At 43.9% G+C, this 26417-nt stretch overlaps 3 protein-coding genes across 4 annotated transcripts in view; 2 read left to right on the top strand and 1 right to left on the bottom strand.

The window, feature by feature from the left end:
* The first annotated feature begins 3692 nt into the window (after positions 1-3692).
* On the top strand, positions 3693-8895 carry LOC119648878 (zinc finger protein OZF-like). Its single transcript, XM_038050770.1, has 2 exons — positions 3693-3899; positions 7318-8895. The coding sequence occupies exons 1-2, from the start codon at positions 3792-3794 to the stop codon at positions 8572-8574; spliced, it is 1365 nt and encodes a 454-aa protein (XP_037906698.1). The 5' UTR covers positions 3693-3791; the 3' UTR covers positions 8575-8895.
* A 4373-nt stretch (positions 8896-13268) lies between these two features.
* LOC119649477 (probable cGMP 3',5'-cyclic phosphodiesterase subunit delta) lies at positions 13269-22108 on the bottom strand. 2 transcript variants are annotated; one of them, XR_005249135.1, is made up of 4 exons: positions 21864-22108; positions 21433-21753; positions 13641-14025; positions 13269-13579 (listed from the first exon to the last, which is right to left on the bottom strand). XR_005249135.1 is itself a non-coding variant. In XM_038051644.1 (3 exons), the coding sequence occupies exons 1-3, from the start codon at positions 21920-21922 to the stop codon at positions 13944-13946; spliced, it is 462 nt and encodes a 153-aa protein (XP_037907572.1). In that variant the 5' UTR covers positions 21923-22108; the 3' UTR covers positions 13269-13943. The 2 variants fall into 2 exon arrangements, 1 of the variants encoding a protein (XP_037907572.1); XM_038051644.1 differs by having other exon boundaries at positions 13269-14025.
* Positions 22109-22428: 320 nt separating this feature from the next.
* The window catches only part of LOC119649476 (copper-transporting ATPase 1), a 54579-nt gene continuing 50590 nt past the window's right edge, over positions 22429-26417 (top strand). The window contains exons 1-2 of the mRNA XM_038051638.1: positions 22429-22897; positions 22963-23059. Of these exons, the coding sequence (XP_037907566.1) occupies positions 22852-22897; positions 22963-23059 (143 nt within the window). The 5' untranslated portion in view covers positions 22429-22851. The remainder of the gene's footprint in view (positions 22898-22962; positions 23060-26417) is intronic.

Below are 26417 nucleotides of genomic sequence, written 5' to 3' on the forward strand. Positions count from 1 at the left end.
GGGTACCAATCTACGTTTCGCCCTGGGACCTATACTACCCTTTGAAAACCAGATACACTTAATAGAGGAATTAAGATAGAGGGTGTGTAATAAAACAGAAAGATTTTAATCGTTCTGCCGTTCGTTCTGCTCTTCGTACTCTGTTGAAATTCGTAATATTGTAGCCTTCCCTCAATGCAATTCACCACACAACAGAGCTTTAATTTAGGACTGGATGCTAGATACCAGTCGACTCGAATCAGCTGTGAAGGGGTACCTGAGTCAAGTTAGGGTAATAATCTCGGGGAGCGCAATGCTAACCACATTGCCTCCTACAATGTACTGTAGTATACCGCTACGATCTTGAATGAACTGCTCTAACACCCTTCAAAGCCCTGAGTCAATATGGATTGTTGCGCCATCGATTATTATTATTTTTATTCAGTATTCTGATTTTCGTAACGAATAGCATAATTCGCGTTATTCAGATCAACGCTGAAATTACAGCTCTTAGCCCAACGGTCTATTTCTTCAAGGCTCTATTGTCTCACAAATGATAGAGGTAAAAAACACCGAAACTAACATCACCACATCGTCCGCAGATATGTACTAATCTCCGTAGGTTTCCCGTTCCACCATTAAGACATACTTGTCTCCGTCTGCAACTGTTTATTCCTTGAACAAAATCTTACTGGATCGCGCTGAATCGCTGATTCTTTCGAAGGATTGCCAAAAGTCCAGTCAGGACCCAAGACAATCCTAATAGCCCTCTTATATATCCTAAGTCAACTCTTGTGGAAGTCAACTCCTGTACCGGATATTGAAGATCTCCCTAACTCGTTTTCCGAGATCAAAGAAATGTGGAGCAGCGGTCCATGCAAACAACATCCAGTGGCTATGATTGCCATCACCCGTGAGTAACGCATAGCGAGTCAGCCACACTTAGGCATCATTGTTAACGGTTTGTTAAAAGGTGCTTCAGCTCCCTCCAGCACTTCTCGTGAAGCTGGAGCCTCCCCTTTCCTGGCGTTCCTGAAAGGCGTCAGTGCCCGTTTTTTGGTTCGTACATAGACTAGAGGATGCCAAACTCGATCTTTGTCTTCAGAGCTCATCTGTACTGTAGGGGATATGAAATGCTCAACTTCCTAGGGTAGTGTTCCTCCGTTGTGACCAACATAGATTGAGAAGTAACCTGTGTCAGATTCACGCTTGACAACATTTTAGATAAACCTCGCCAGAAGGGAATCCCCTTCTCTCGACGGGCATGGGTAGTTTTTGGTTTTTTAGTTTTTAAAATCATTTTTATTTTTAAGAAATAGGTAACAATAGTATATAGATTGAAAAAATGAACAATAGAAAACAATCTTTTAAAATAACAAAAATAACTTAAATCTAATGGCCACTGTGGGGGTTTTCGAATAACAATTTACAGGCAGAGAAGAGAAACATTAAGAAAAAAATCTAATTTTACAATAATTTGTCGGGAAATGGTCAAAAACCCGACAGAATTCACTTGGCCTTAGTGGCAAATAAAGAAATATAAAAGTAATAATAGTAATAAATGTTTTATAGCTTCAAAAAATACTTTTAACTTAAATTATTGTGCTTAAAACTATCATAATTATATATTTTATTTTATATGTTTTTTTTTTACAATAAATAGTTAGAAATAGTTAGAAAAGGTAATAACAAGAGTTGTAATATTTACAAAGAAACAAAGAATAATAACGTATGTATGTATAAGTTATTATACAACTGGAGGCAAAATCAGCACCCGTTCAATATGTACATATTTATAAGGCCCCAACAAGAAACAAATGGCAGAACTGAGCACGGCCACTGCTAACCGGCATCCCGCAGCCATCAGTACCAGGACTTCTCTTTTTCATCCCGCTTAATATCAATTGCTCTCGCTCTGGAGTATCTTCAGTCGAATCCCGGAGCCCCCACTGTCAAATTCGGGGGGTATTCTATCCTTTTGTCCGTGGCCCGTCTATGTATATGATACATAACCGGACCACCGGCAGAATCAAGAATTAGACAATTCCTGTCAAGCTACACGAACGCTTCGGGAGGAATGAAGCCTGTTGTGAGAGTTTTCTCGAAATACCCATCATTTCTCACCATGCGAAGCAGATCGCACTATATGATTCCGAATCAATCTGACGATAACTGTGTCGATTCTTGGCACAGCAGCAGCTGCATACATCACTTCATTAGTTACATAGCGCTCATAGTTTGACGAAGCAGTCCAACCAGACGGTATCAAAGGCTTTCTCCATGTCTATAAGGCAAGCGCCTACGCACTCACCATTGTTAATCCGCCAGCAAATATCAGACGTTACCTTCGTAATTGCATGTATTGTCGAATGTCCAGATCGAAATCCGAATTGCGCGTTTGACGATAATTCCTTCCTCTTGATATGCCTGTTCACGGCTTTCAATACCAAAACCTCAAACACCTTGCTGATGTTAGGCAGCAAACTGATTGAGCGGTAGCTTTGAGGGCTGGATGAATCCTTCCCTCTCTTTAAAATCGGGAATACTCGGGCTTTCTTCCATTGTCCTGGAAAGAAGGAATTGTTCAATAAATTATTGAATAAAATGCAATTATTACGAATGGCAATGTCTGGTAAATGCCTGAGGACCACGTTGGGAATGCCATCCATACCGGATGATCTCTTATTGTTTACTCTTCTGAATATGGAAGTTAACTCTACACATGAGACAAAGTAATCAAGCAGACTATCACTCGGTATGAGATCAGCCTGCAACGCAGGGCTAAATTGGAGAACTGTGGTGCCGTTCAGGCTATATTTGAAATTGTGGACATCTCGTTCTACAATTTGCGAAAGTCGCGTTGACTCTAAGTCCGTTCTGGGCCGATGCACCGATTCAAAGTGCTCCCCTATAAGTTCGAGTTTCAGAGCATCATCCATCACGATGTAATTGCCTTGCGCATCAGCAGTTACACTATTCGTGTCTATACCTGAGTCAATAAGGTGTTGTATCTCGCTGCCACCGACTTTAATTCGACGGGCATGGGTATAGTCAAACCTACATTACCACTTACCAAATCTGGATTTATTCAGGGATATTGTCTGCGAATAGAGCCTCGAAGCCAATCTAAAAGATTTTAGGAGATTATCAAATGCTGATTTAAGTGTTAAGATAAAGGTAACACACTAAAATTGCTACGAATTATAGGACTAGGTGATATATTATTATTATTGATGGACATTTTGTAACCGTCGAAAAGACGGTTAGGCGCGGGGCCCATCCGCTCAAATAAAGTGATTTATTCATAAAAAAATCATATATGCCCAATTCTTCATTGATACGTGATAAATGCAAAAAGATTCTAAGAAAGATTCGATTAATTTTTGAAGTAAGATTGATTGCTTTTTTCCTTTTTAAATTAACGATCCACGGCGGTTATTTTCGAATTCGAGGAAAAAGTATGGGAAGGGCTTTTATCAACCCAAGTATGAATCCACCTTATTCTTCCTAGCTCTTGGATAATTTTTCCACAATCTAAGAATCAAATTTCCGCTTAAATCAAATTTCACATTCTCCATATTTCAATTATTGCCATTCAACTTTAGTACGAAAAACTCATATCTGACCATTCCTCCGAACTCCACAGTTGGCAGCCATGCTTGGAAAATTGATCAACAAAACTTTCACCGTGACTTTGACAAGTGTATCGAATGTTGTCAAAGCGGATGATGTAGTAAACAGAAGAATAAAATTTTTGTTTCAATCGTTATAGCCGTGAATTTCCGATATTTCTGAGTTAAAGTACCACCGAAATGTTCTGCCGAATATGTTTAGTAGAACATGCAAGTGGGCTGGCAATATTTGAAGAATATCGGGGTGAATTCTTGCCGGGAATTGTTCGCACCATTGCCGGAGTTGAGGTGAGATGCTTTCCATGTAAAATTTTTTATGGATTGATTTTTTGCACAGGAAAGCTACCATCCTGTAGTGCTTGAAGTGTTTAATGGTGGATTGACTTAGGGGAAGCTTGTATTTCAGAAGTTACCAGTGATTTTGTCTCAGAATTAAGCAGAAAGGACAATCAACAAAAAAAAGTCCACTGGCTAGAATCCAATTGGAAATCTCTTATTCCACTCGGCTCGCACACTTTGCATGTTGAGCTTGCCTGGATTTTTGGATATCATCCGCTTTACGGTGCGTTTGATATTGTGGTAATAAATAGGTACAAACCAAGCGAAAATTTACTCCTTTAGTCCGCTATGCCTTACCGCAAATAGAATAGCATATCGGCTCGCTTGAGAATCTGTTTGGAATTTGCTCCCTTTGACATTAAGATGGCGCTGGGCTAGCTCCTGTTGGGTATTAGAAAATCGTTATAATATCAATAAAATAAAAGATGCCAATAAACTAAAATAACGGTCAGCGGCTGTCGTAACCTAGACGAAATTCACTGCAATCTTCATTCCAAGAGCTCCAAAGGTCTTAGCAAAAAACGGCGCCACGCATTTCATAGCAAATTGTGGAAAATTTTCGCAATTTCTTCCCTCGTAAGTGGCTGTTGAGTTCGCTTGTGTCCGGCAAAGCAAATGGTTCGATCTGCCGATTGGTCTCCCGTGCGCTTGGATCGTGCTTTTGCTTCGTTGCCAAGTTTACTAATTGCTCAGTTGCTTAGCCGGTTTAACGTTAAACCAGCGACAGTTGGAAATTTAGCTAAAGGGCTCCACTCGTTAACAAATTGAAATCGGAATAAGCCTCGCGCCACGGGTGCGGAGGTCACCCTTGCTCGAGAGACGCTTAACCACAGTGTCTAAAGGAGGCGGAACCAGCATACACCATCGCCGCCTATGGACAGGGCACTTCCAACATCACCACACAAACGCTTCATCCAGTCGCCAAAACCGTTACAGCCGAAGACATGATTAATGACTACTGACCCCTTCCCCTAGACTAGAAGGTCATTACTTCACCCTTAAAGAGGAGAGGAAGCAAACACTCATTCTCAGAGGTTATGGCTACGGAAATCAAGGGATTAACACAGGTTACGTCGATACCGGTCTGAAGGTTCACCACCCCGTGGTCACAGGCCAACGATACCAACTTAAATCTCTTTCGGGTAACTCTCAATTTCGAGACAGATGCCACCATAGTCTCTAAACTAAAAACCCTACTACATCAGCGCATCAGGTGGGAGAAATCCAGGAAAAGGGATGTCAGTCAGTGCTGTAATTGCCAAAAATTTGGCCATGCTTCTTCAAATTGCTGCCACAGCCCCAGAGGTATCAAATGTGCATGCCCACATGCTTCTAGGGATTCTCCTCACTCGACTATCCAAGACAACGCCGATAACGAGTCGGCGGCGCCCCTCAAATGCCCAAACTGTGGTCAACTGAATCACCCAGCCAATTTCTCCAAGTGTCCCGCACTCCCGCTCTGCTATGCTCATCAGTAGCGTCGGGTAACACCCGAAACCCTCAGTTCTTCACCGCCTCTAGATTCTTCTACTCCCAGGAAGCCATGGAAGCCAGGCTCCTTTTCACAATGTCATTTTCGTCTCTCTGGAACACAATCTCGGACTTCTATCACCACTACCTTCGTCTCCCCCCTGAACAGAGACCCGAAGCGTACTTACAATTCATCTTCAAATTGCTAGACAACCAAAATGAACGTGCTCATACTCAATACTAATTCGCTGATTTCAAAGACAAACGTTTCGTTCTTCTCAAGTTCCTCCAGGAAACTGATCCCAACTTCGCTCTCCTACACAAAACCACATTTGGGGAACCCTCCAACGTTAAACTACATGTCCCCGATTACATCATTTACCGCAATGACGCCTAGTCAGATCGGAACTAAGAACAAATACTACCCTAATGGATGCAGTTGCATCAAACGGCCTGTTAGCAGTGGTCTGACTACCTGCCAGGGGCGGCGGCATCCTCTGAATCCTTATCGGTTCTCTCTAGTACCCGGGCGGTACAGGTCGCTACCGCATTCTCATTCTGTCCGAACTTTGGGAAATCACGGCCAGTTTCGGCTTTCCTTTCCAGCGGCTCAAAGAAAACTGCAAAGTTCTCTTCGATTGGTTTCAGTCAGGCCTATTCCTTTGCGCGGACATCATTAACGCGGGAGTTCTAACCTTTCCACGAGGATCCTCCTTCTTAGACGGCTTTATAAACTTGTCCAATCTCTCAGCGTATGACACTCGCTGCTCCACACTGGCAGCTTACTTCGGTCACCATGCCCTCAGTCTCTCTATACATTTACGAAAAATTATCCCCTCCTTCCCCAGTCCGCACAAATGCAGATCCTTCTATCTGGCAAACTGGAGCGATTTTCAACGCGATTGTCCAGTGCGCTGGGTCCTCCTCTGGACAAATCGCGCATTCACACTAATGAAGACCTAGCCACTTACATTAGGAAATTCAACTCTGGCTACGAAATCACAATTGACAAACATGTTCCCGTCAAAGAGTTTGGCTATTACAAATCCGGGTGTCCCGTCCGCCTCAATCCTCCTTTCAGTCTGCGACAGAAACAGACTACTGCAGCGAAGGAAACGATTATTTCATCGACTACGAAACAGATGCAACGCTGACTACCGTCTGCTCTTCGAGATCGGCAAAATTAATGCAGCAATTAGATCCGAACTGAATACATCCTACAAGAAACTTCTCAAATCCCTAAAACCTGGTCCCAAGTTTTCTCAATAACTAATCGACTAGCTGGAAGGAAAAATTCTTCTCTCCAGTTCCACTCCCCTGAGGAAAAAATACCTCTCTGCATAGACTACTTCTGCCACATATTCAGAGCCAAATCGCCCGCGCATCCCATCTGGAACTCGGTAATCGACACTACTGTCAACGATAAAAGGTTGAGTTTGGAAGGGTCTTACCTTTGCCGCTTTTCCACCAGCCACCGAGGTAAAATAGAACCGGCCCGTTCGCTTCCTGCTTTAACTCCCGAGAAGAAGTTGAACTTGCAATCATCCGGTCCAACATTAATAATTCATCGGGTTCTGACGGTATCTCAAACTTCATCTTACGGAAGTGTGCGCCAACCATCAGTGACCATCTCGCCATCTTCTTCAACAACTACCTAAATAACGGCCACTTCCCTGTATCCTAGAAATAAGCTCTCCTAACACCTATGCCCCTCTGACGGTCACAAAGGTATGAGACCTATCTCTCTTCTATACAATATTGGAAAAATGTTCGAACCCATCCTACCAATTCACCGCTTCCTTCCATTTATGGACACTAAAACACTCGAGAATCTCCCAATAACCCTAAAACAAGAATAATTTACTTTCCGTCGCTCATATTTTTTCCATAATTTCAGATAATCCAAGGAGATGGACTTCCAGAGCACATTTGCTATGATTGTGCACATATCCTACTGCAAGCACAAGACATCCGGAAAAGATGTCTCGAGTCTGATGCCGTCCTCCATGCACGTGTTTTAATGGAACAACATTCACAGGATTCTCTACAGAAAATCGAGTCAGAGAAGAACATTTTCATCTGGGAAACAATCATCCAAACCTACGAGCCTCCTCCGGAAGACATATTCAAGGCTGAACCGGTAGAACCACCACCCAGCTGGGAAGAACCGAAGGAGGAGGAAGTGTCTGATGAATCGGAAAAAGAAACAACCGAGCTAGAGAACGGCTGTCCCGAAAACGAAGTAGAAGAGGTCTTCAAGTGCAAACACTGCCCCAAGCAATTCTCCAATAAGACAAGATTTAATCGCCACGAACACTACCATAAGCAGACGAAATGCAAATGTCCTATCTGTAACAATGTCTTCTCTCATAAGTCGAATCTCAAGCGCCACATCGCCACCCACAAGAACCAGAATCAGTTCAACTGCGACAAGTGCAAGGCGAAATTCTCAGATTCCAATGATTTGTATGAGCATCTGCTGAAACATTCCAAGACTGAAGCACAACGGGAGTACATCCATGAGTGCAACTTTTGCGACAAACGAACGAAATCCGTCGCAGCTTATCGATTGCACATGAAAACCGAACATGGAATGGAAGCAGAGAAACCATTCCTTTGTAAAATTTGCCCATTAACGTTCGCTTCCAAGCAAGGACTCAATCGACATATCGACAACATCCACGACAGCAATCGCAAGAATCTCCGTAATCGCGATAAGAGCTTCTCATGTCCCACTTGTGGGAAGAAGTTCTCCGCCAATTTCCATTTGCAAGTGCACATTCGTATTCATACAGAAGAGCATCCTTACAAATGTGATCAATGCCCAAAATCCTTTGCACAAGCTTCCGGGCTAAAATTGCACATGTTCGCCCACAACGGTGAGAAGCCGTTCGCTTGCCGGGTATGCGGCAAAAGATTCAAGCAATATGGCTATGTGCGGGCACATCTACGAAGCCATTCGGGTGAAAAGGGACATGCTTGCAAGGTGTGCAATCGCTCGTTCCGTGTAAAGGGAAATCTAACAGCTCACATGGCCACACATATAGGATCGAAGCCATTTGCGTGTGACGTGTGCGGCAAGAGCTATGCGCACAGCAAAAAGCTAAGGACGCACTTTGAGAAGGTGCACCGCAGTCAGCCGAAAGAAACCTGAACGTATTACTGGAAAGGTGTCTTCCTGAGAACACTAACTATACTAGCTACACACCCCTATTGCAATTTTAGTGGTAAGTTTTCTGTCTACACAATACTCAAGGGCGTAGTAGTCCCAAGTACTCTTCGTAGTTTTAGTTTTTTAGATTTGTCAAGAAATTGTCCATTTTTTTAATGCAGACATCAAAACAAAGTGCAATCGAATAGATGAACGTTTCATAGTCTTCAAGGAATTTTGCTTCGTCTACTTGTTTTGCACGAAATTTTAGAATTTAAATTTATCGATTTTTATCATATGCCACATTGGTGCCAATAAAGCTCATAGACATACATAAGTGTTTGGGACTTTCACTGGATAATTTAGCTGAGCCCACAAAGAATAGGGAACTGCAAAATCATATTAAAATCCGGAAAATATTGACCGGTGAGTAGCCACCACACTAGTTAAGGAAAAAGGGAAAGTCGCAAGGTGACTCGACAATGTTTTTGTATTCCATACTCCGCAAAAATGTTTCAAGGACACACATTTTTCAAGGTACCAGACAAGGATTTAATTATCGTTCTGAACCCTGCAACTCCTGCGATAGGTTAAACAACGATTATGCCCACGTAGCTGCAGTAAATGCAATCGTTACGAATATAATCTCTAAAGTGATCCTCAAGCGTATGAAACACTTCTTTGAAATTTCTTGGCATCCTCGACTGGTCAAAGCAGCCCTTGGTCTTCTAGGTAGTTTACCTCTAAAGCACTCTATCATACCAGACAATTGATCCTACCTATCTTTTGCGTGGTATTCCTTTAGGTCATTTTTTCTGAATTTTATCTAAAAATTTTACATTTGTTCATGCAGGGCACCTGTCCCGCCTGCTTGTAGATGGGTCGCCGGACAAACTGTACAGATTTCTGATCTTCTGCGCTTCTGTCAGTTTATTTTGGAGAGATCGAATCATGTGGTTAATCCCAACCCCTTTTTTCTGGCTTCAAACATCTCCTGCGATAAATTTTCCAGTAACACAAAGGGGTTCCCCTTGGGTTCTCCTCGCGTCCATAATCCTTAACAGTAGAAGACTACGGGCATCAAATCCCCCAGGGCTCCATTGTAATTTGAATGATCAGATATTCACTGTAAATTCCATACTTCGTCAGAAACTGAGAGTCTTATCTGTGTATTATGTCACTGATATTTTTATATGACCGACAATGTGCTCTAGAAGTATTGAGGAAACAAAAAGACAACGCGAGTAAACCTATAAACGCAAAAATGTTGCGAAAAGTACTGAAACACGTTAAGAGTGCTGGTTAGTAGTGATAAAGCAAGAGCTGTTATAGTGCCCTTTGAGGACTTGGAAGGGTATGCCATGGATGGCATCTACCCAGCAATATTTAAGGCGATTGTAGAGCACCTAGACGGGGTTCCCCGAAAGACTGTCTGCAAAAAAATGAGAGGAGTGGGGTCTACAAAATCAATCGATATTCGAGGCAAACGCAACGGAATGGAACTGCCAATATTATCGTATAACTGGTGCTTTGGCGTAGCATTTCTTACAAACGCCATTGCGGACACCGTACCGCCATCAATTGTTAGACTTGACGTCCGGGATTTAATTCGTTATCGAGCCCAACGACTTTCAGAGACATTCCAAATATTCTAAGAGGGCGCTGAAATTTTGGAGCGAGTTTCGTTAGAGCGTGAGCTAGTTGAGCCATTTTGGTTAGGCTTACTGGTAGTTATCCAGCCTGGAATACGTCATGAAATCCATGAGAGACCATTGGGTGCATTTAAATCTACCTACCTTCTAACGTTATCTTGCTGAGCTAAGAGTTCGCCCATTGGACCGGGGGAACTGCTGGCAGATCAAAACCTAGAGGTAATTCATAATAGCCACTGTTGGAACAGCAATACCAAGCTGTTATAAAACGGGTCCTCGGATTATCTGAGTTCACAAATCCAAAGCCTACGCGCTCCACCCTTCGCTTACCTCAATTTTAAAAACAAATATAGCGCGCAAGTCAACTAAATTGCTCTGTTCTTCTCAATAGTAAACCCAGCCATGACATTCGCCCAGTTTGTGGTGAAAAAGTCTCCTATTTGATCGGCACGTTATTTTCTTGGCTTCGATTTCACGAATCAAATTATCCATAACGATCAACTCAAATGGGAGCGAATGGAGGTAGACATCAGGACTGCCGATAGAACCACCCGTTTCCTGAATCTGTTACTTCCAATTGTGGTGCTCAATTCCAATTAATTCTGGGAAAATATGCACATTTGCAGACGGTTATACTGTCCATAGGTGAACGCGTCCCAGATAGTAAATCCGATCTTATGGAAGGTAATACATACATAGTACTTTGGCCCAAATCCACGTGATTGGGATACTGGATTTCTTGCAGTCATGGATTGGATGGAATGCTTGTTACGTAGCGGGAGATTGCGATGCGAACATATAAGAGGCTGGAATGTCCAACAAACCTCTCAGCGTTCCGCACCTGGCAAGCGTCTAGACATGCAACGTGTTCCCGCGGGACAATTCAGTTAAACTGCACATACTTGCGGGGAGATCTATAATCGTCGTATAATTCGTTCTGCGATTTTGGCGACAGCCACATAGACTTACGGAAAGTCCTCAAGCACTGAAAAGTTTAAACGAGCGAGCGCAATACTGACCGCATTACCTCCTACAGTACACTGTAATGTACCGTTACGGTCTTGAATGAAGTGCTCTAACACATTTCACGGCCCTGATCCAATATGGATTGTTGCGCCAACGATTATTATTATTACATGAGGATGGACGATTCCGTAGCCTACATAAGAACGAAATTTATGAGCCATACCACGACCGTCTGATCGTGGATAAAATCCAGCTCAACAGGTTACGGTGTGCACCCGTATGGATGAGGATGATCCAGCCCGGTAAATCTATGAGGGCAATATATATGATAGAAAAAGAAGACGAGACAGACCCTGTCTGAGATGGAGCGATGATATAGGTCAGGACGCTAGGCAGTTTTTAGCGATATCGAATTGGTGAACCTCGGCACAAAACCGGGGGTCTGGAGTTCCTTATTGAGGCTTGATGGTAATGAGGTAGGCGGCTAGACGTTTTGATTGATTTTAATATGTAACCGCGCATATTTGTACGCACTAAACCGCAACTAAATTTTAAACGCGGGGTTGATTGTAAAGCTGCAGCCTGACCTGCGGTTAGCCTCCAACTTGACTATACCCACTAGGCGTTTGTAATGCGCGGCTAATCGCTAGTTATAGTGTACTTTGCAGGCATAAATTTCGACACGGAGTAATTTATAGTTGATACACTCACGCAACTGGTGCTCAGAGGTGGCGGGGAGGAAGACAGGGCGGCAACCCTGTCGGCTGAACCAAAACCAATTGGCCGAGGAGAACCTCCATAGTTGTGGCACCGGGAGACGTTGTATCACATTGGCTTGTCGGCCATGATGCAGTAGACGAATGCTCCAAAGGCCTAATTAGGGCGATCAGACCCGAGTCTGCACGGGGACTCATCTGAAGTGACAATAGTCACGAAACCTTACCAGGGGTATACTGGTACCATGGGAACCGGGATAGCCCCTGAATTCACATACTTCAGGTGAACTCCTTTTATATGTGCGTTCAGCTCGGTTGTTTGTTTCCTAGTGACAACTTCATGGGGGTTGTAGTTGCGCTCAAGCGAACAGACCTTCGGGTTTCAGCGTGTTGTTGCGTTTCACCACGGGTGCCGTTTTCTTCCGTCGTTAAAGCCGATGTTTTGTAATAAGCGATATCGTTATATCCGATATGACCTGCGAAGAAATTGTATCGTTCTTAAATGAGACTTGGAAGATTGGTCGTAGTAACTGATTTGTCGTTATAACCGCTGTCGTTATAATCGACTTTGACCGTATTTCAACCGCGTCTGGCGATTCGCTAGGGCGGTCAACCGGTTAGAAGCAAGTGTGTATGAGCCCTAAGTGGCACGGAGATGCTGAAAGGCATTAAAATCTTTCGTGGGAAATATTCGCTAATCGTTGCGCTCCGTAATTCCAGATGAGCTTTATAGAGCAAAAGTTTTGAGTCTAGACCTTTTCCCACGCGCTAATCAAGGTCCGTGTATTGTACTTTCATAAAATTAGGAAAAGGATAATTTGTTCTTCTCATAGAGATGGTCATAAACTTTCGTGACTCTGCAACATCCTAAACTGAAGGGCGATCCAACACTTGATTGAGAAGTTTCTATTATTTAACAATAGTTGAGAATGTCCAGTTATGGAATTTTACAAAATAGGAGGAAATAGTAGGAAAACCAATGGTTATCATGAAAATAACAATAAATAAACAGTTTATTTTCTAGCAGAATGTGTACACACACTTTTAAAATTTTAAAATGACACACATTTCATACCGCACAAACATTTTGAGGGTGCAAATTATGATAATACGCTCTACAATGTGCGCTTCGTCAACTTCTCAATAAAAGCAATGAATGTCTTTCGTAGAAACCTCCTGAGGAAATATTCGTTACATTATCATTTTAGGGATAGACACATTCGTATTTGGAAACTTTCACATACATTTGCTTCGGTCAGAAAACACGAAAAGAAATTGTTTCGTTTGCATTCTTACACATTCAAAACTGAAAGCTTAAACGCCTAATTCACAGTGCATATATCAATTGTGAAAATGACTGTCATTGTTCCTTTTAAATAATTTATTTCGTTGCTTTTTTATTCACTCTTAAAATGTAGAAAGTTCACAACAATTCGATTGAAATATTCTTCGGCAAGAATACAATTAATCAATGAGCTTCAAACATAAACAATGTTCAGAGAAAGAAAAAGACTTTATCAAAAATATATCAAACAAGATAAAATTGTAAATGCACCTGGACATGCAGATTAAAAATTGCCATTTGATTTCAATTGATTGTGTACTGGACGGATGGCGATCTTTTTGTCTTAAAACGAAACAGACGAGTCGTCATTATGATCATTTTTTGATATTCTGAGAATACACCTAGATTATGCATCAACAACTTACAATTTACGTTTATCTATTTACTTACATCACTTTTCTTTTGAGAATGTTTGCAGAGATACAGCAAGAACGAATAAACGGTGAAATGCAGCAGTTTTATAAGTTACAAGTATGAAGTTGAGAAATTATTGGGGACGTTATTGGAAATCATCGGTTAAAGATGTTGGTTTGCATAGAACCAGTTAGTTCCAAGGAGTCAGGGCAGAGGTTTTACGAACAAACAAATTGTGACAAATTGTGTTTTTGTTAATCAAGGACTAGATTGTTTTTGCTTATTAGTAAAAAACTGGCGGTTGGGTCTAGCAGCTTAAATAAAAGTCTTATTCTGGTCTTAGATGTAATAGAGTCGCACCACCGACTTCGTGATCAAGGTCTCGCCATCGTAAAAACTCGTCTCAATTGTCACGTTTCCGCTGTAATAAAAGAAATAGTTGCGTTAGTGCATTATATATATAAATGATCCCTTGGTGGAGTATAGCCACACCTATGCGCCAACCATACCTACGCGCCATCGCTCGCGGTTACCCCCACGACTTCCCGAGAGGCTCGCACTCATCCTCTACTGTCCTACGGCAAGTGCCCTTGGGGCGACCCACTCGCTGACTATCTTGGGAGAGTGAATTCCACTGCATAGCGTAGCCCGCAATGCAATTGTCTGCCAGTTCAGTCTTCCGATCACAGTGTGTACAAGTAGCAGGCCTGTGCGACAACCAAGTTTTTCGTTTGAGATAGTGGGGCCAGCGCACTCCGATGCACGACGCAGACAGGTTTTGACTTTCCATGTGTTACTCCCATATAAATACCTACAAATAAGTTCTGTCGGTTGTTTTTTTTTTAAATTTGAAGCTTTAGTGTGAAAAATTGTTCAAAGTATTGCCCATCGCTAGCCACAACTTTCTTCCATCTTTCAGGCAATTCATAGATATCATCGCGCCAAAAATTGGCCGACTTGGCCGCTATCCACTCATCGAGCCATTTTTTGAGTTCGTCGTAATTGAAGAAGTGCTGGTGAGCCAGGCCATGCTGCATCGCCCGGAACAAACAGTAATCAGAAGAAGTAATGTCTGGAGAGTACGGCGGGTGGGGTAGGACTTCCCATTTCAACGTTTCTAGATATATTTTAACGGCTGTGCAACATGTGGACGAGCATTGTCATGTTGCAAAACAACTTTATCATGCCTTTGCTGGTATTGCGGCCATTTTTTCTTGAGTTCGCGGCTCAAACGCATCATTTGACGTTGGTAGAGTTTGCCCGTGACCGTTTCGTTCGGTTTTAACAGCTCATAGTATACCACACCCAGCTGGTCCCACCATATACACAGCATGATCTTCTCACCATGAATATTCGCTTTGGCCGTCGATGATGAGGCATGGCCGGGGTATCCCCACGTTGCCTGACGCTTAGGATTATCGTAATGGATCCACTTTTCATCGCCAGTAACTATTCGATGCAGAAAACCCTTCCTTTCTTGTCGTTGGAGCAGTTGTTCGCACGTGAAAAAACGGCGTTCGACGTCTCTTGGCTTCAGTTCTTAGGGAACCCAATTTCCGACTTTTCGGATCATTCCCATTGCTTTTAAACGGTGCGAAATGGCTTGCTGAGTGACTCCAAGTGTTTTTCCAAGTTCTTCTTGCGTTTGCGATGGATCTTGGTCGAGCAATGCCTCTAATTCTTCATCTTCAAAAATGGTTGGCCGTTCGGCGCGCTCTTCGTCTTCCAAGTCAAAATTGCCACTTTTAAACCGTCCAAACCACCTCTGACACATTCGCTCAGATAGAGCATGGTCACCATAAACTTCCACCAAAATGCGATGACTTCCGGTTGCTTTTTTCTTCATATTGAAATAATGAAGTAGAGCTCCCCGCAAAAACACATTATTTGGTACAAAATTGGCCATTTTCGTTGATGAAAAAAGCATTGTTGTTTACACTTCAATTAAATAATTTATACTGACATTTGTGTCTATTGACAGTAGCTTTCCGATGAATGTTTGGGAATGTGGATCAATGGAATAAAAAACAAGCTACGCCATCTATTGTGAAAACCGACAGAACTTATTTGTAGGCTTTTTAGCAACACAGGAAGAACACTAACGCAGAACAGTTTCAACTTGACCTTGGTGTTGAAATAACTGAATTTTCAGATTTTTTACCAGCCCTGTTAATGCGTCGGGCACATCCAGTTCGGAGCCACCGTCCCAGGAACCACATATACAAACAGGTCAATGGTTTCGATTCTCGCCACTTTAATGCAAATAGGAAGAGTGCGTTGGCTCATAAGACTGAGCGCCTTGGTTTTATTGGTTTTTATCTTCAGTCCAACTCAACTTGCCACTTTTCCAAATCTAGAACCATTTGGCGTGAGAGAGCTAGAAAGGTCATTTTCCACTATGAAGAACCTCATCGATAACAAGAAAAAATAATATTGTTGACAGGATGCAATCTGGATGCTTTGGACCTCAAAATCTTCTGAGATTTTGCCCCAGTGCACATGACATTCTCCGCCATCATATGTCGCCCTGATAATAGCTAGTATGTAGTGTCTCTGGAATACCCCTTCTGTGTAGAGAACTGCATATACACTCCCTCTTCACGATATCGAAAACTTTTCCGAAATCGATGGAGAGCAGGTGCAGCGAAGACTCAAATTCCGGGCACTATTCCAAAATGATCCGTAGAGTGTTGATGTGGTCAATGCAGGAGGATCCCAAGCGGAAACCAGCCTGCTCTCTGTCGATTAAGCTTTCGAGATTGTCTTTGATGTGTTCCAAAATTATTTTGGCTATTCAATTGCCACACTCAAAACGGATCCCCTTCTTTGAGAGCTCGACTCTCTGGAAAAGGTCTCAGATTCCCAAGATTTCTGTGTGAGTGGAAGCAGCAGATCAGTAGTAACTGCAAGTGCAAAAATAAATAACTCTGATGCGGTATACAGTTCTGAAATCATGGCGATCTGTGCAATCCTCCGCTTCCCTGACCAGAGCAATGAAAGTCCTGGGGGTTTAACGTGAGTACCTGCCGTGAAGGCATAATCCCACGGTCCTCTTCGGATACGGACTGATTTTGGGACCACAATCAGAGCCCCGCCATGCAAGCACAGCGGTCCTGGTTTATACTGAGTGCAGGCTCAGCATTTCTCCTGGAGCATTTGCTCTCAGAGGGCCATCCCGGTTCCCATGGTACCAGATAACCTCCGGTGAGGCTTCGTGACAGAGCCACTTCAGATGAGTCCCTTGCAGACTCGGGTCTGATCACCCTACTCGAGTACGTGGGGACGGAACTCCCCAACGGGTTAACTGGAATCACCTTACCAGAGCAATAGCAAATTTTCTTTTGTCACGGCGTACACTACGCAGAACTTCTCGATATTTCGCTGGTTATCGAAGTTCGAGCGCGTCACGCCCGCCATTACTCACAGCAATCAGTAAAGAATTCAGCCCCTTCCATTCATCGATCAGCTTCCATGACTCCGCCAGATCTTATGACCCGCCTTTGGAGACATGACCGACAACCCCTGCAGCATCCGAAAAAAGCGTATTTTTGAAGGCGGCCCAATGCTCATCGATATTTTCAGGCAAGTTACTCAGTAGATTTACTGTCTGATTAGTATGATAGCTCCTCCCACTGTCGAGCGACAGCTGGATCGTACAAGCGGTCGATGTTGAACTTAAGAGGTCGCAGCTCTCCAACCCTACGAGAAGTGACGGAAGCGACGCGTAAGCGAACCTAAGTGACCATAAGATGATGATCCCCTCCTAACGCACATCCAGAAGATAAATGGGCCCAAAATGTCCAGTTTATATCGCTGGAATTCCCGCTCAAGTTGGAGAAAGCGAACATTCTAGGACCCTCGCTATCGTTGTCGAAGAGCGTGCGCACATTCCAGATACCAATCATAGTATGTTTTCGATAGTGGTTGCCCTGTAGTCACTCCCTATCCGAGGCGTTTTAGACGTTTCGATAGCATGAGAATTTCGAAATTTGCAGGTTACTAGCCCACAAATTTCTATCCATTTTAGTCGCCTCTTACAACTAGTAAGGAAGGGTTCGAGTATATTCTTAAGATCCAACTCACAGGGCACCATAAGATAAAATTAGACTTACCAATATCTATAGTAAAAGGCGACGAAGTATGACGTATACCGGAACGCTAAGAATTCGTTGAACTGAGTGCGTTTGGAGCTTTCAAGTGGGACAAGTCCAAATCCGACAGCAATTATCGCGCTGTTGATAATGATGAGAGCCATGGCTATTTGGGGTAGACAACTTGCTCTGAAAGTATCTACCGAGCCAAAAGAGGCAACACCACCCTGAATTCACACTTTCCGAGGCTTCACTGTACTCTACCATAGCAAGTTACTTCGAGTGGAGGCAATTCAAATGAATTCCTGCCAGATCCAGATCCCAGCGTCTCGAACAGATGGAGACCCTTATTCATGGCCTCTTCTGGGCTTGAAAATAATCCTCCAAAATATTAAGTATGCAATTTCCACCTTCATACATCTTTGATTTTGGTGGAAATTTAAGCGCAAACTTCTATTCTATTGGGTTGAACCAAAAGATATGCGAAGTTGAGGGTTAGGATATGGTCTCGGATCATACTGCACGAAACGGGTTCAACAAATTCAGCGTAGGCAACACTGACCTCGGAAACAAAATACGAGGTTAGACAATTAAGTAATGAGACTGATTCCATAAAAACCGTATATTTAAAAATTATTCTACAACTCTGCCACCCCCTTCAAAGTAATGCCCTTGGACAGCTATACAGCGATTCCAGCGCGTTTTCCACTCTTTATAACATTTCTGGAACGCTTCGACTGGGATGTCCGCGAGTACACTCATCACGGCCGCTTGGATATCTGTAATTGTCTCAAAATGAGTTCCCTTGACCACCGATTTTGTTCCAGGGAACAAAAAACGACCAAGCAGCGTGGGATCGTTTTTCACTTTTTCCAAACAGTCTTCTGCGACGACGGTCATTCGATGGTGCTTTTGCTCCTCAGAAACGTTCTTTGGAACCATCTTCGCGCACAACTTTTTCATCCCGAAATCGTCTGTTAAAATTTGTCTGGCTGCTTCACGGTTCGTACCCAGTTCCGAGGCCAATATTCGAACTGCTAAACGCCGATCTTCACGCTTCGCATTCGCGTCAGTCCGCACCTCAACTGGTTTCCCGCTCCGCGCCTCGTCTTTTACGCCCCTCCTTAAACTCTTTACGCCATCGAAACACCTGGACACGACTAAGAACACTATCACCATGCACTTTTACAATTTTAGCGTACGTTTTCGAAGCTGTTTCGCCCGATCTGGCTCAAAATTTTATTACAACGCGTTGCTCGTTTCTTCATTTTCGTGACGAGCACCACCAACATACGTCTACTCAACACGACACAGCAGGCGAACTAAACAAGCTAGAGCGATGATGAATATATCAATGGAGAGGAGAAGGATGCCGGGGAAGAGGAAGGGAATTTGAAGATTGCAGGTTTACCACAAACGTGGCAGTAAAATCAGTCTCATTACTTAATTGTCTAACCTCGTATGTTCAGGCCGACCTTTGACTGTGAATTATAAAGCAATCCGTGAAGCTATTGCAACAAATTTCTCAATCAGCACTCGTAGATTTTAAGCTAGACACGAGATTGCACAAACTTCAATCGTGCGACATCTTCACGCTTTTGGAAAAATCAATGGGTGTTGCCGAGAAGTTCCTCACGAATTGACTGAAATCCAAGTTCAACGGCGTGTCCACACCTGGCACGTACATAACGATACAACCAGGGCAAAGTGGAAGACCGGCGGCGCGTTGCAAGGTTATAACTTAGTATTCTTTACCGATAGATCAATGATGGTCTGTGGAGTCCGTGCAAGGCTTTTTCTCGAATACACACTGTATACGAGTCGTATGGTCTCCCAGGTTTCGCCAGTGTATTCCAAGCGGAAGTACTGGCGGAGGTATTGCTGATGGCTGGAACGAGATTCGAGGCCCAAGCGTATTATAGCCATTCTGACCGACAGCCAAGCGTCCATCAAGGCCTTGTACTCAGCGACGACATCTTCCAGACTGGTGGGGCAGTGCAGAGACGCGCTGAACCGTTCGGGCGGCACGCTCAAGGCCACCCTCCTCGGTGTTACCGGGCATAAAAACATAGAGTGGAATGAGCAGGCTGACGGTTTGGCCAGGCGAGGCTCTGCTCTTGGCAGCCCTTCGGTGAATACAGTCGGTGTTTCGCTGGCGGCTATCAGGGGCGAAGTCTACTCGCACTACCTAGCAGCCGAGGGTCTTAGATGACGAAGGCTTACGAGCTGTACCAATTCAAGGAGAATTTGACCCGCTTATAACATAGCCCGATTGCGAGAGCTCCTGTGCCAGGCGCGTGCAAATGCATTCAAGATTACGGCGGTCTGCATGGGGCACTAGCCCATAGGGGACCATGCCGCCAGGCTCGGCATAGCCTACAATTCGCATTGCCGAAGCTGCGGAGAAGGAAAGGAAACCCACATGCATTTTCTCTGCGATTGACCAGCTGAAGCTAGAGTCACGCTACGGACACTGGGTAAACCATTCTTTGGGGACCTCAGAGAGATTTCTAGCTGCAAGGTGGGAGAGCTGCTTTCCTACGTGAATGCTACAGACTGGCTCTGAAGATCCAAGCAGACTAGACTCTGCCTCTCTGCTCTCATAACAGCAGCCACGGTCTTAGGAGTTTGTGACATCAAAACGGCGCACCGCAGCGCTAATTGGGCTCCTCGGGGCGTACGTACGGTAATTTTATCCGCAGAATCTTTACTTGTGACGAAAAGTTTGGCGGAAATTCGAAGGCGTAATTCACTTCGAGCGAGAAGTCCGTCCTCCTGCAGCAAGACAACGAAAAACCACATACCGCCGGACAAGCCCAAGAAAAAATAAAAAATTTCGATGCCAATGAACTTCTTCCGCATCTAACCTAGTTCGTCCGGGCCTCGCGACAACTTATTATCACTTTTTTTCATTTCATGGCCCACTTTCTTCGTGGACGACGGCGAAAACGGATGCCGGGAGGTTTTCATCTCTAAAAAGAACGAATGGTACCGCAGTAGGGTTGAACCACTTGCGGATAGAGGGATTGGAGCCATCGATTCAGATTATCTTTACTTTGAAATTTAATTCTCTTCCGTTTGTTGTAGAATTTTGTTCGAACTTTTAATAAAAAATCGGAAAGAAACTGGTTCACCCAATATATGGACTATTGTCTGGAAGTCTGGCCAAGAAATCTTGGATTCTGAAGAGATTTAAATTTAGAAATCAGAAGTTCCCCAACCTCTTCCTTTGATATAATGTCAACCCAATAGTTTCATTAAAAAGACAACCGAAGTTAGTAAGCAGAAGCGCCCTCATTCCCCCAATATGATATTGGACGTGCTTGACTCATGCGAGCATCAGAATTCCGAGAAAATCGTCGAATAAATCGAAACAATAGACAGTGAATAAGCCACCAATCGCCAAACGCAGGCATTCAAGTGACTACTCCATTCGAAACGACCTAGACACCCGATACGGGCATGGCTACCTCCCGTTTTGGAAACTTGTATTCTCGTAAAAATCATTCCACAATGAGGCCGTCGCCTCGCAAAGCATCTCTACTTCGGAAGCGACGTGTTAAATGCCAATAAATTGATGGTACGAATCGAAAAGTGTCACCCAAGCGATTATTACTTGCTAGTTTTCGTGACCGAGCACGGAACCTCCCCCGCCAACTCCACCGCCTGCTGACCGTGCTCGTTCAGAATTGCGTGCACACCATTTAAGGTCAATTATTCTTCCATTGTTTACTCACTTCAAAATCTTCGCGGGCATCATCTGTGACTCGGGGGCTGCCTCGATGGTCGACTGCCAGGTGTTGGTGGTGTTGGGGCTCACCCAACCCATCTCGAAAAACCACTCCTCCATTATCCTGCCCTTGAACAGCACTTTCTGATCCAATCGGAAATTCTCCATCGCCTCGATCGTGCTGAAGTTGATTTCACGCGAAACCGCTCGCAGGTCTAAGATTTTCACAGGCACTTTCGCCTCATGCTCAACATCTGGCGACGAGAAGTCCTTGTTCTCCTGCCAAATGATGTTCCCGCTGTCCGCGTCGCGGAGAATCATCCAGTTTCTGGAAAGAACCGTTCGTGAGTTATAATTAGAATGCACTTTTCATAGATAAAAATCGCTTTTAACATCGAAAATTACGCAAGGTGTCATTGCAAGCGAATGCACACGCACATTTGGAATCCGCGCTGGATTTTCTCGCCTTTTCCACAGCTGCCGTCCTCCGAGCCCATTCTGTTCACTATCGATTCGCAGGGATGATTATCTGGCGGACCTCACGACGGGTTTGTGGAAAAATCCGGACAATTTATGCTGGGAAAGGTCACCGGAGATTGGTAAACAAAAATACCCACTACGGCGGTAGAAGAAAATTTCGCGAATGACAGAAGTCAACGACGAATGTCAGATCCACGAATCCGTCTTTTTATGGCTGTACTTGGATCGCGCTTATGGGACGATTTGTTTCAGTTGTACAATTGTACTATTCCCACTGCAAAAAAAATTAGTGTAAGCGCCTTGATAGCAACTTAAACGAATAATAAACAGAGGCAATTCCCGGTAAGTGTTATAAGAGAAAAACACTTATCAACGCCGAAGTTTAATTTAGAATAACAATTTATTACAAAATCCTCAAAAATAGCATCGAAACCTTCATTAATTTCAACCCATTACAGAATTCCTCAACATTCCCGCCAGTGAAAACGAAAAACCACAATCAGCTGATACTGACACTTCCCAGCCAGACGAATGGATTATCGCGTTCCGCCTTATCATATCATCGCAACTATAAATTAGGCTAACATATGAAATCTTTCCAACACTTTCTCGCCATTATCAGTGAATTTATTTGATCCTTTCTTATTACATATTTCGGTTTAAAGACCAAAATTCCCAAGTGTATAAAGTGTAAATCCGATTGGTGCTGCGAGCCTCGATGAATCAAGAAAATCACGAGAAAGTGAAGACGTCGCAGAGGAATTGTGTCGAAAGAGTATTATCGCTCGGGGAAGTCGGTTTGTAGCGTTTGAAGGTGATTGCATGCGCCGGGGCGGTCGGGTGAGCGTGGTGCGCAAGCCGTGTGCAATATAACGTCGTGTTTATAAAGAGAACGAGTCGCCGGATCTCGTCAAATTGTGCAAGTGTTCGGTAAGAATTCGCAACCATGGAAGTGAGTGACGATAGAGACATAAACAAACCTCCAAGTCGGGGTAAGTTCCTACACCTTGGACACCTCAACTGAATCATTGCCCTAATATTCCCTCTGTAATTTTAGCCGAAAGTCATGACAAGGGAGATGGCGGCTCAACGTCCACTCAGCCATCGGAAACCCCAGACAATGGAACTCCCGAAGCAGATGTCGAGCTTTCGAGGTAAATGAACTTTTCTGAGTATCAAAATAACAACATTCATTGTGCGATGCTGCGTGCATACAAGACGAAATGCTTCGAAAACATTCAAGTCTCATTTAGGAATTTAAAGACGAATATTGAGGCTAATGTTCGAGTGTCCACAGGCAACTCTTATCAAGGGACTCCCATATCGTGCGCTGCTCTTATCATCCACCCATGTCTGCCTTATGATCGATTGATTTGATCAATGGCTTATTACCTGCTACCGAATGTTCACAATCGATTACTCCATGCAAATTGAGCTGACCGCCCTCGCGCCCCTAACCCGATTCTACCCAGGCTCGCTCAATCAATTGATGTATTTTTTATTGAACTGGAGTTCGACGTAATTTGCCGTGTGCACTTGCGCTCTGCGAAATTCCCAAGCCTGGAAGTACGTTCGATTTGTAATCGTAATTATGCTGAAAGCGGAGAAGATTCTCGTTAGTTTGCGCGCGGGCGGATTCGCTCAATTCTTATCAGTTTGCGCTACATCGCGCTAGACAGCACATCAATGGGGGGAACTTTGTCTTTCCGTGATTATTCCCTTCGAATTCAATTTTAAAAATAGTCTTGAACGGAAATACCATTGCGTTGCTGATTTTGAATGCGAAATTTATAAAATAATTCTAGGACACGCGACAAAGGGGTGCTGGCGTCTACCAGAACAAGTGAGGGAAGTTTTTACAAATATGCAGCTTTTCCCCACAATTTCTAATGGCTGCCTATCCGAACACTGTTCTGACAATGAGTTGTTGTCCCACGAATAACCTACAATTTTCAACGCTACGCAAACATGCGAACCCTTCGGTATTTAGATCTGCATCGTCGGCGAAATATTCTACTGATTGGATGCCATTCCACAATACTTCTGCAACTCTTCCTGCTTTTCGACAGGATAATTATTATTCTGTTAAGGGAAAGTCGCACCGCGTCCTTGAAGAACTATTGTTCCCTTTTTACTGGTTATAGTGTATCTATTGATCATAGTATCTCAAGCAGGCCTGTAACCGTTAGGAACTTTAGTATGTTCCCCACTTCCAGATGTTTCAGCTTTGCATCTGGCATTAAGTGTTCTCCCAGATGTCTCGACCTACTTTGCACAAGTGCCGGACACTGTCCCAGGACGTACATAGAGGTTTCGTCCTCCTACTCACAAAACCTGCAGGCAGTGTCCGTAGATATCCCCAGCTTCCCTAAGTGATAGTTCAGCTGACAATGACCAGTGAGAATTCCCACTATGATTCGGAGGTTCTTTTTGATGAGATTTAAACTCCATCCCTGGTAGGCCCGCCCAATATAGTTCCCTCAACCGTTTCTCTTCGTTTCTCAGATTCATAGCCATGAAACCATTTCCGATTCCACAGAAGGGTTCTGGCCCGTGTAAAGGCATTCCTGCTCCCTTCTTGGCTAGTTCATCCGCTGCCTCGTTGCCTTCCAACCCAGCATGGCCTGGAACCCAAAGTATCCAGACCTTGTTGGACAAGCCGAGTGTATTCAGTCTGTGAAGGCACTCCCATACCAGTTTAGAGTTCACCTGGTTGGACCTAAGTGCCTTGATCGCTGCTTGGCTATCGGTGAGAATAGCTATGTTCTGCCCCCTGTAGTTCCTTTGCAGATTAGAGGAGGCACATTTGTCTATGGCGTATATTTCCGCCTGGAATATGCTAGTGTACCTGCCCATTGGCTCAAAGTACATTTTCCTTGGACCAATGACACCAGCACCCGCTCCCTCTGCTGTGAGGGATCTGTCAGTATACCAAGTAATCAGTTGCTGGTTTAAGCCGTATGTCGCAGCCACGCTCTCCCAGTTTGCCTTTTTACTCCAACGTGTTTCAAACTTCTTATCGAAGTGAAACCTAGTTGTCATGTTGTCCCTCGGTATCAGTAATTCGGGATACCGCCTAGAAAGGATATCAATCTTCCTTCGATTTAGGCAGTTACCCGCGTCACTCATACTACCGGCCATCCTGAATATTGATCTCCTTGCCTGCATCTGTATGTGCAGATGGAGAGGGGTTAATCCCAGAAGGATCTCCAGGGATGCCGTTGGGCATGTCCTCATTGCTCCACTGATACACGCGCAAGCCTAGATTACCGCTCCATAGGTAATCATTGGCCTTACTATTGCAGTATATATCCAAAGTAGTATCTTCTGGCTGCAACCCCATTTTTATCCTGCTATAGATCTGCAAGTCATCAGAGCCCTCGTGGCTTTCCGACATGTGTCTTCCAGAGTAATTTTTGGTCTAGCGTAATTCCCAAATATTTGACCTCTGTTTCTCGTTTCACCTCCATATCATGTAATGTTATAGCTCTCAGGTGACCCAGCTTACGCCTCCTAGTGAATGGTACTATGGTGGTTTTGATTGGGTTGATCCGCAGTCCCACCTTCCTGCACCAGGCACTAGTAATCCTTAATCCAGTTTGGATTCTATCACATACGGTATCTTCATATTTGCCCCTACAAATTAAAACAATGTCGTCCGCGTAGCCCTGGACTTGTATTCCAATATTAGTTAACACGTCCAGGAGTTCATCCACTACCATGCCCCAGATCAGCGGCGATAGTACTCCACCCTACGGACAGACTTGAGTGGTGTTCATGATAATAGAATTTGTACCTGTTTGTACCTCTATTTGTCTGCTTTCTAGCATTTTGCCCATCCAGAGTGCCAAGGTGTTTCCCACTCCTTTGCGGCTCAGGGCATCCTGTATCTCTGTGTGCGATGTGTTGTCGAATGCTCCTTCGATATCCAAAAACGCGCACAGTGCAATTTCATTTGTTTCTATAGCGTCCCGTAGTACCTCTGTCAGCTGATACAGAGCAGTTTCAGTTGATCGTCCTGCCCGGTAAACGTGTTGACAGTGATGTAGGGGATTACGCTTTAGAACGTTAGTTCTAATATAGTTGTCTATGACCTACTCCACCGTTTTGAGTACGAACGATGTTAGAGTGAAAAGGATCCTTTTTACCCGCTTTCGGAATAAAGACCACTTTTGCCCGTCTCCATGCCCTTGGTATGTAACCCAGTGCTATGCTCCCCCTTACCACCCTCAGAAGAGACTCTAAGATAATTCCTAGGCCTCTCTGGATAAGTGCTGGGAAAATGCCGTCTACTCCGGGAGATTTCATTGGTTTAAAAGTTCCCACTGCCCATCTTAGCCTAGCTTCTGAGCATACCTCTTTTGCTAGTTTCCAGCTCTCTTTCCTTCCCCTTTTCGACAGCATAAACGTTGCAGTATGTTTGTTTGATTCTGACAGGAAAAGTTTGGTGTTTGTAGCAGCATTAAGACTCAATCACCTGTCATTATGGAAACTTGTTCTCATTTTTTGATA

The sequence above is a fragment of the Hermetia illucens genome, chromosome 2 (genome assembly GCF_905115235.1).
Source record: "Hermetia illucens chromosome 2, iHerIll2.2.curated.20191125, whole genome shotgun sequence".
Taxonomy (NCBI): Eukaryota; Metazoa; Arthropoda; class Insecta; order Diptera; family Stratiomyidae; genus Hermetia; species Hermetia illucens.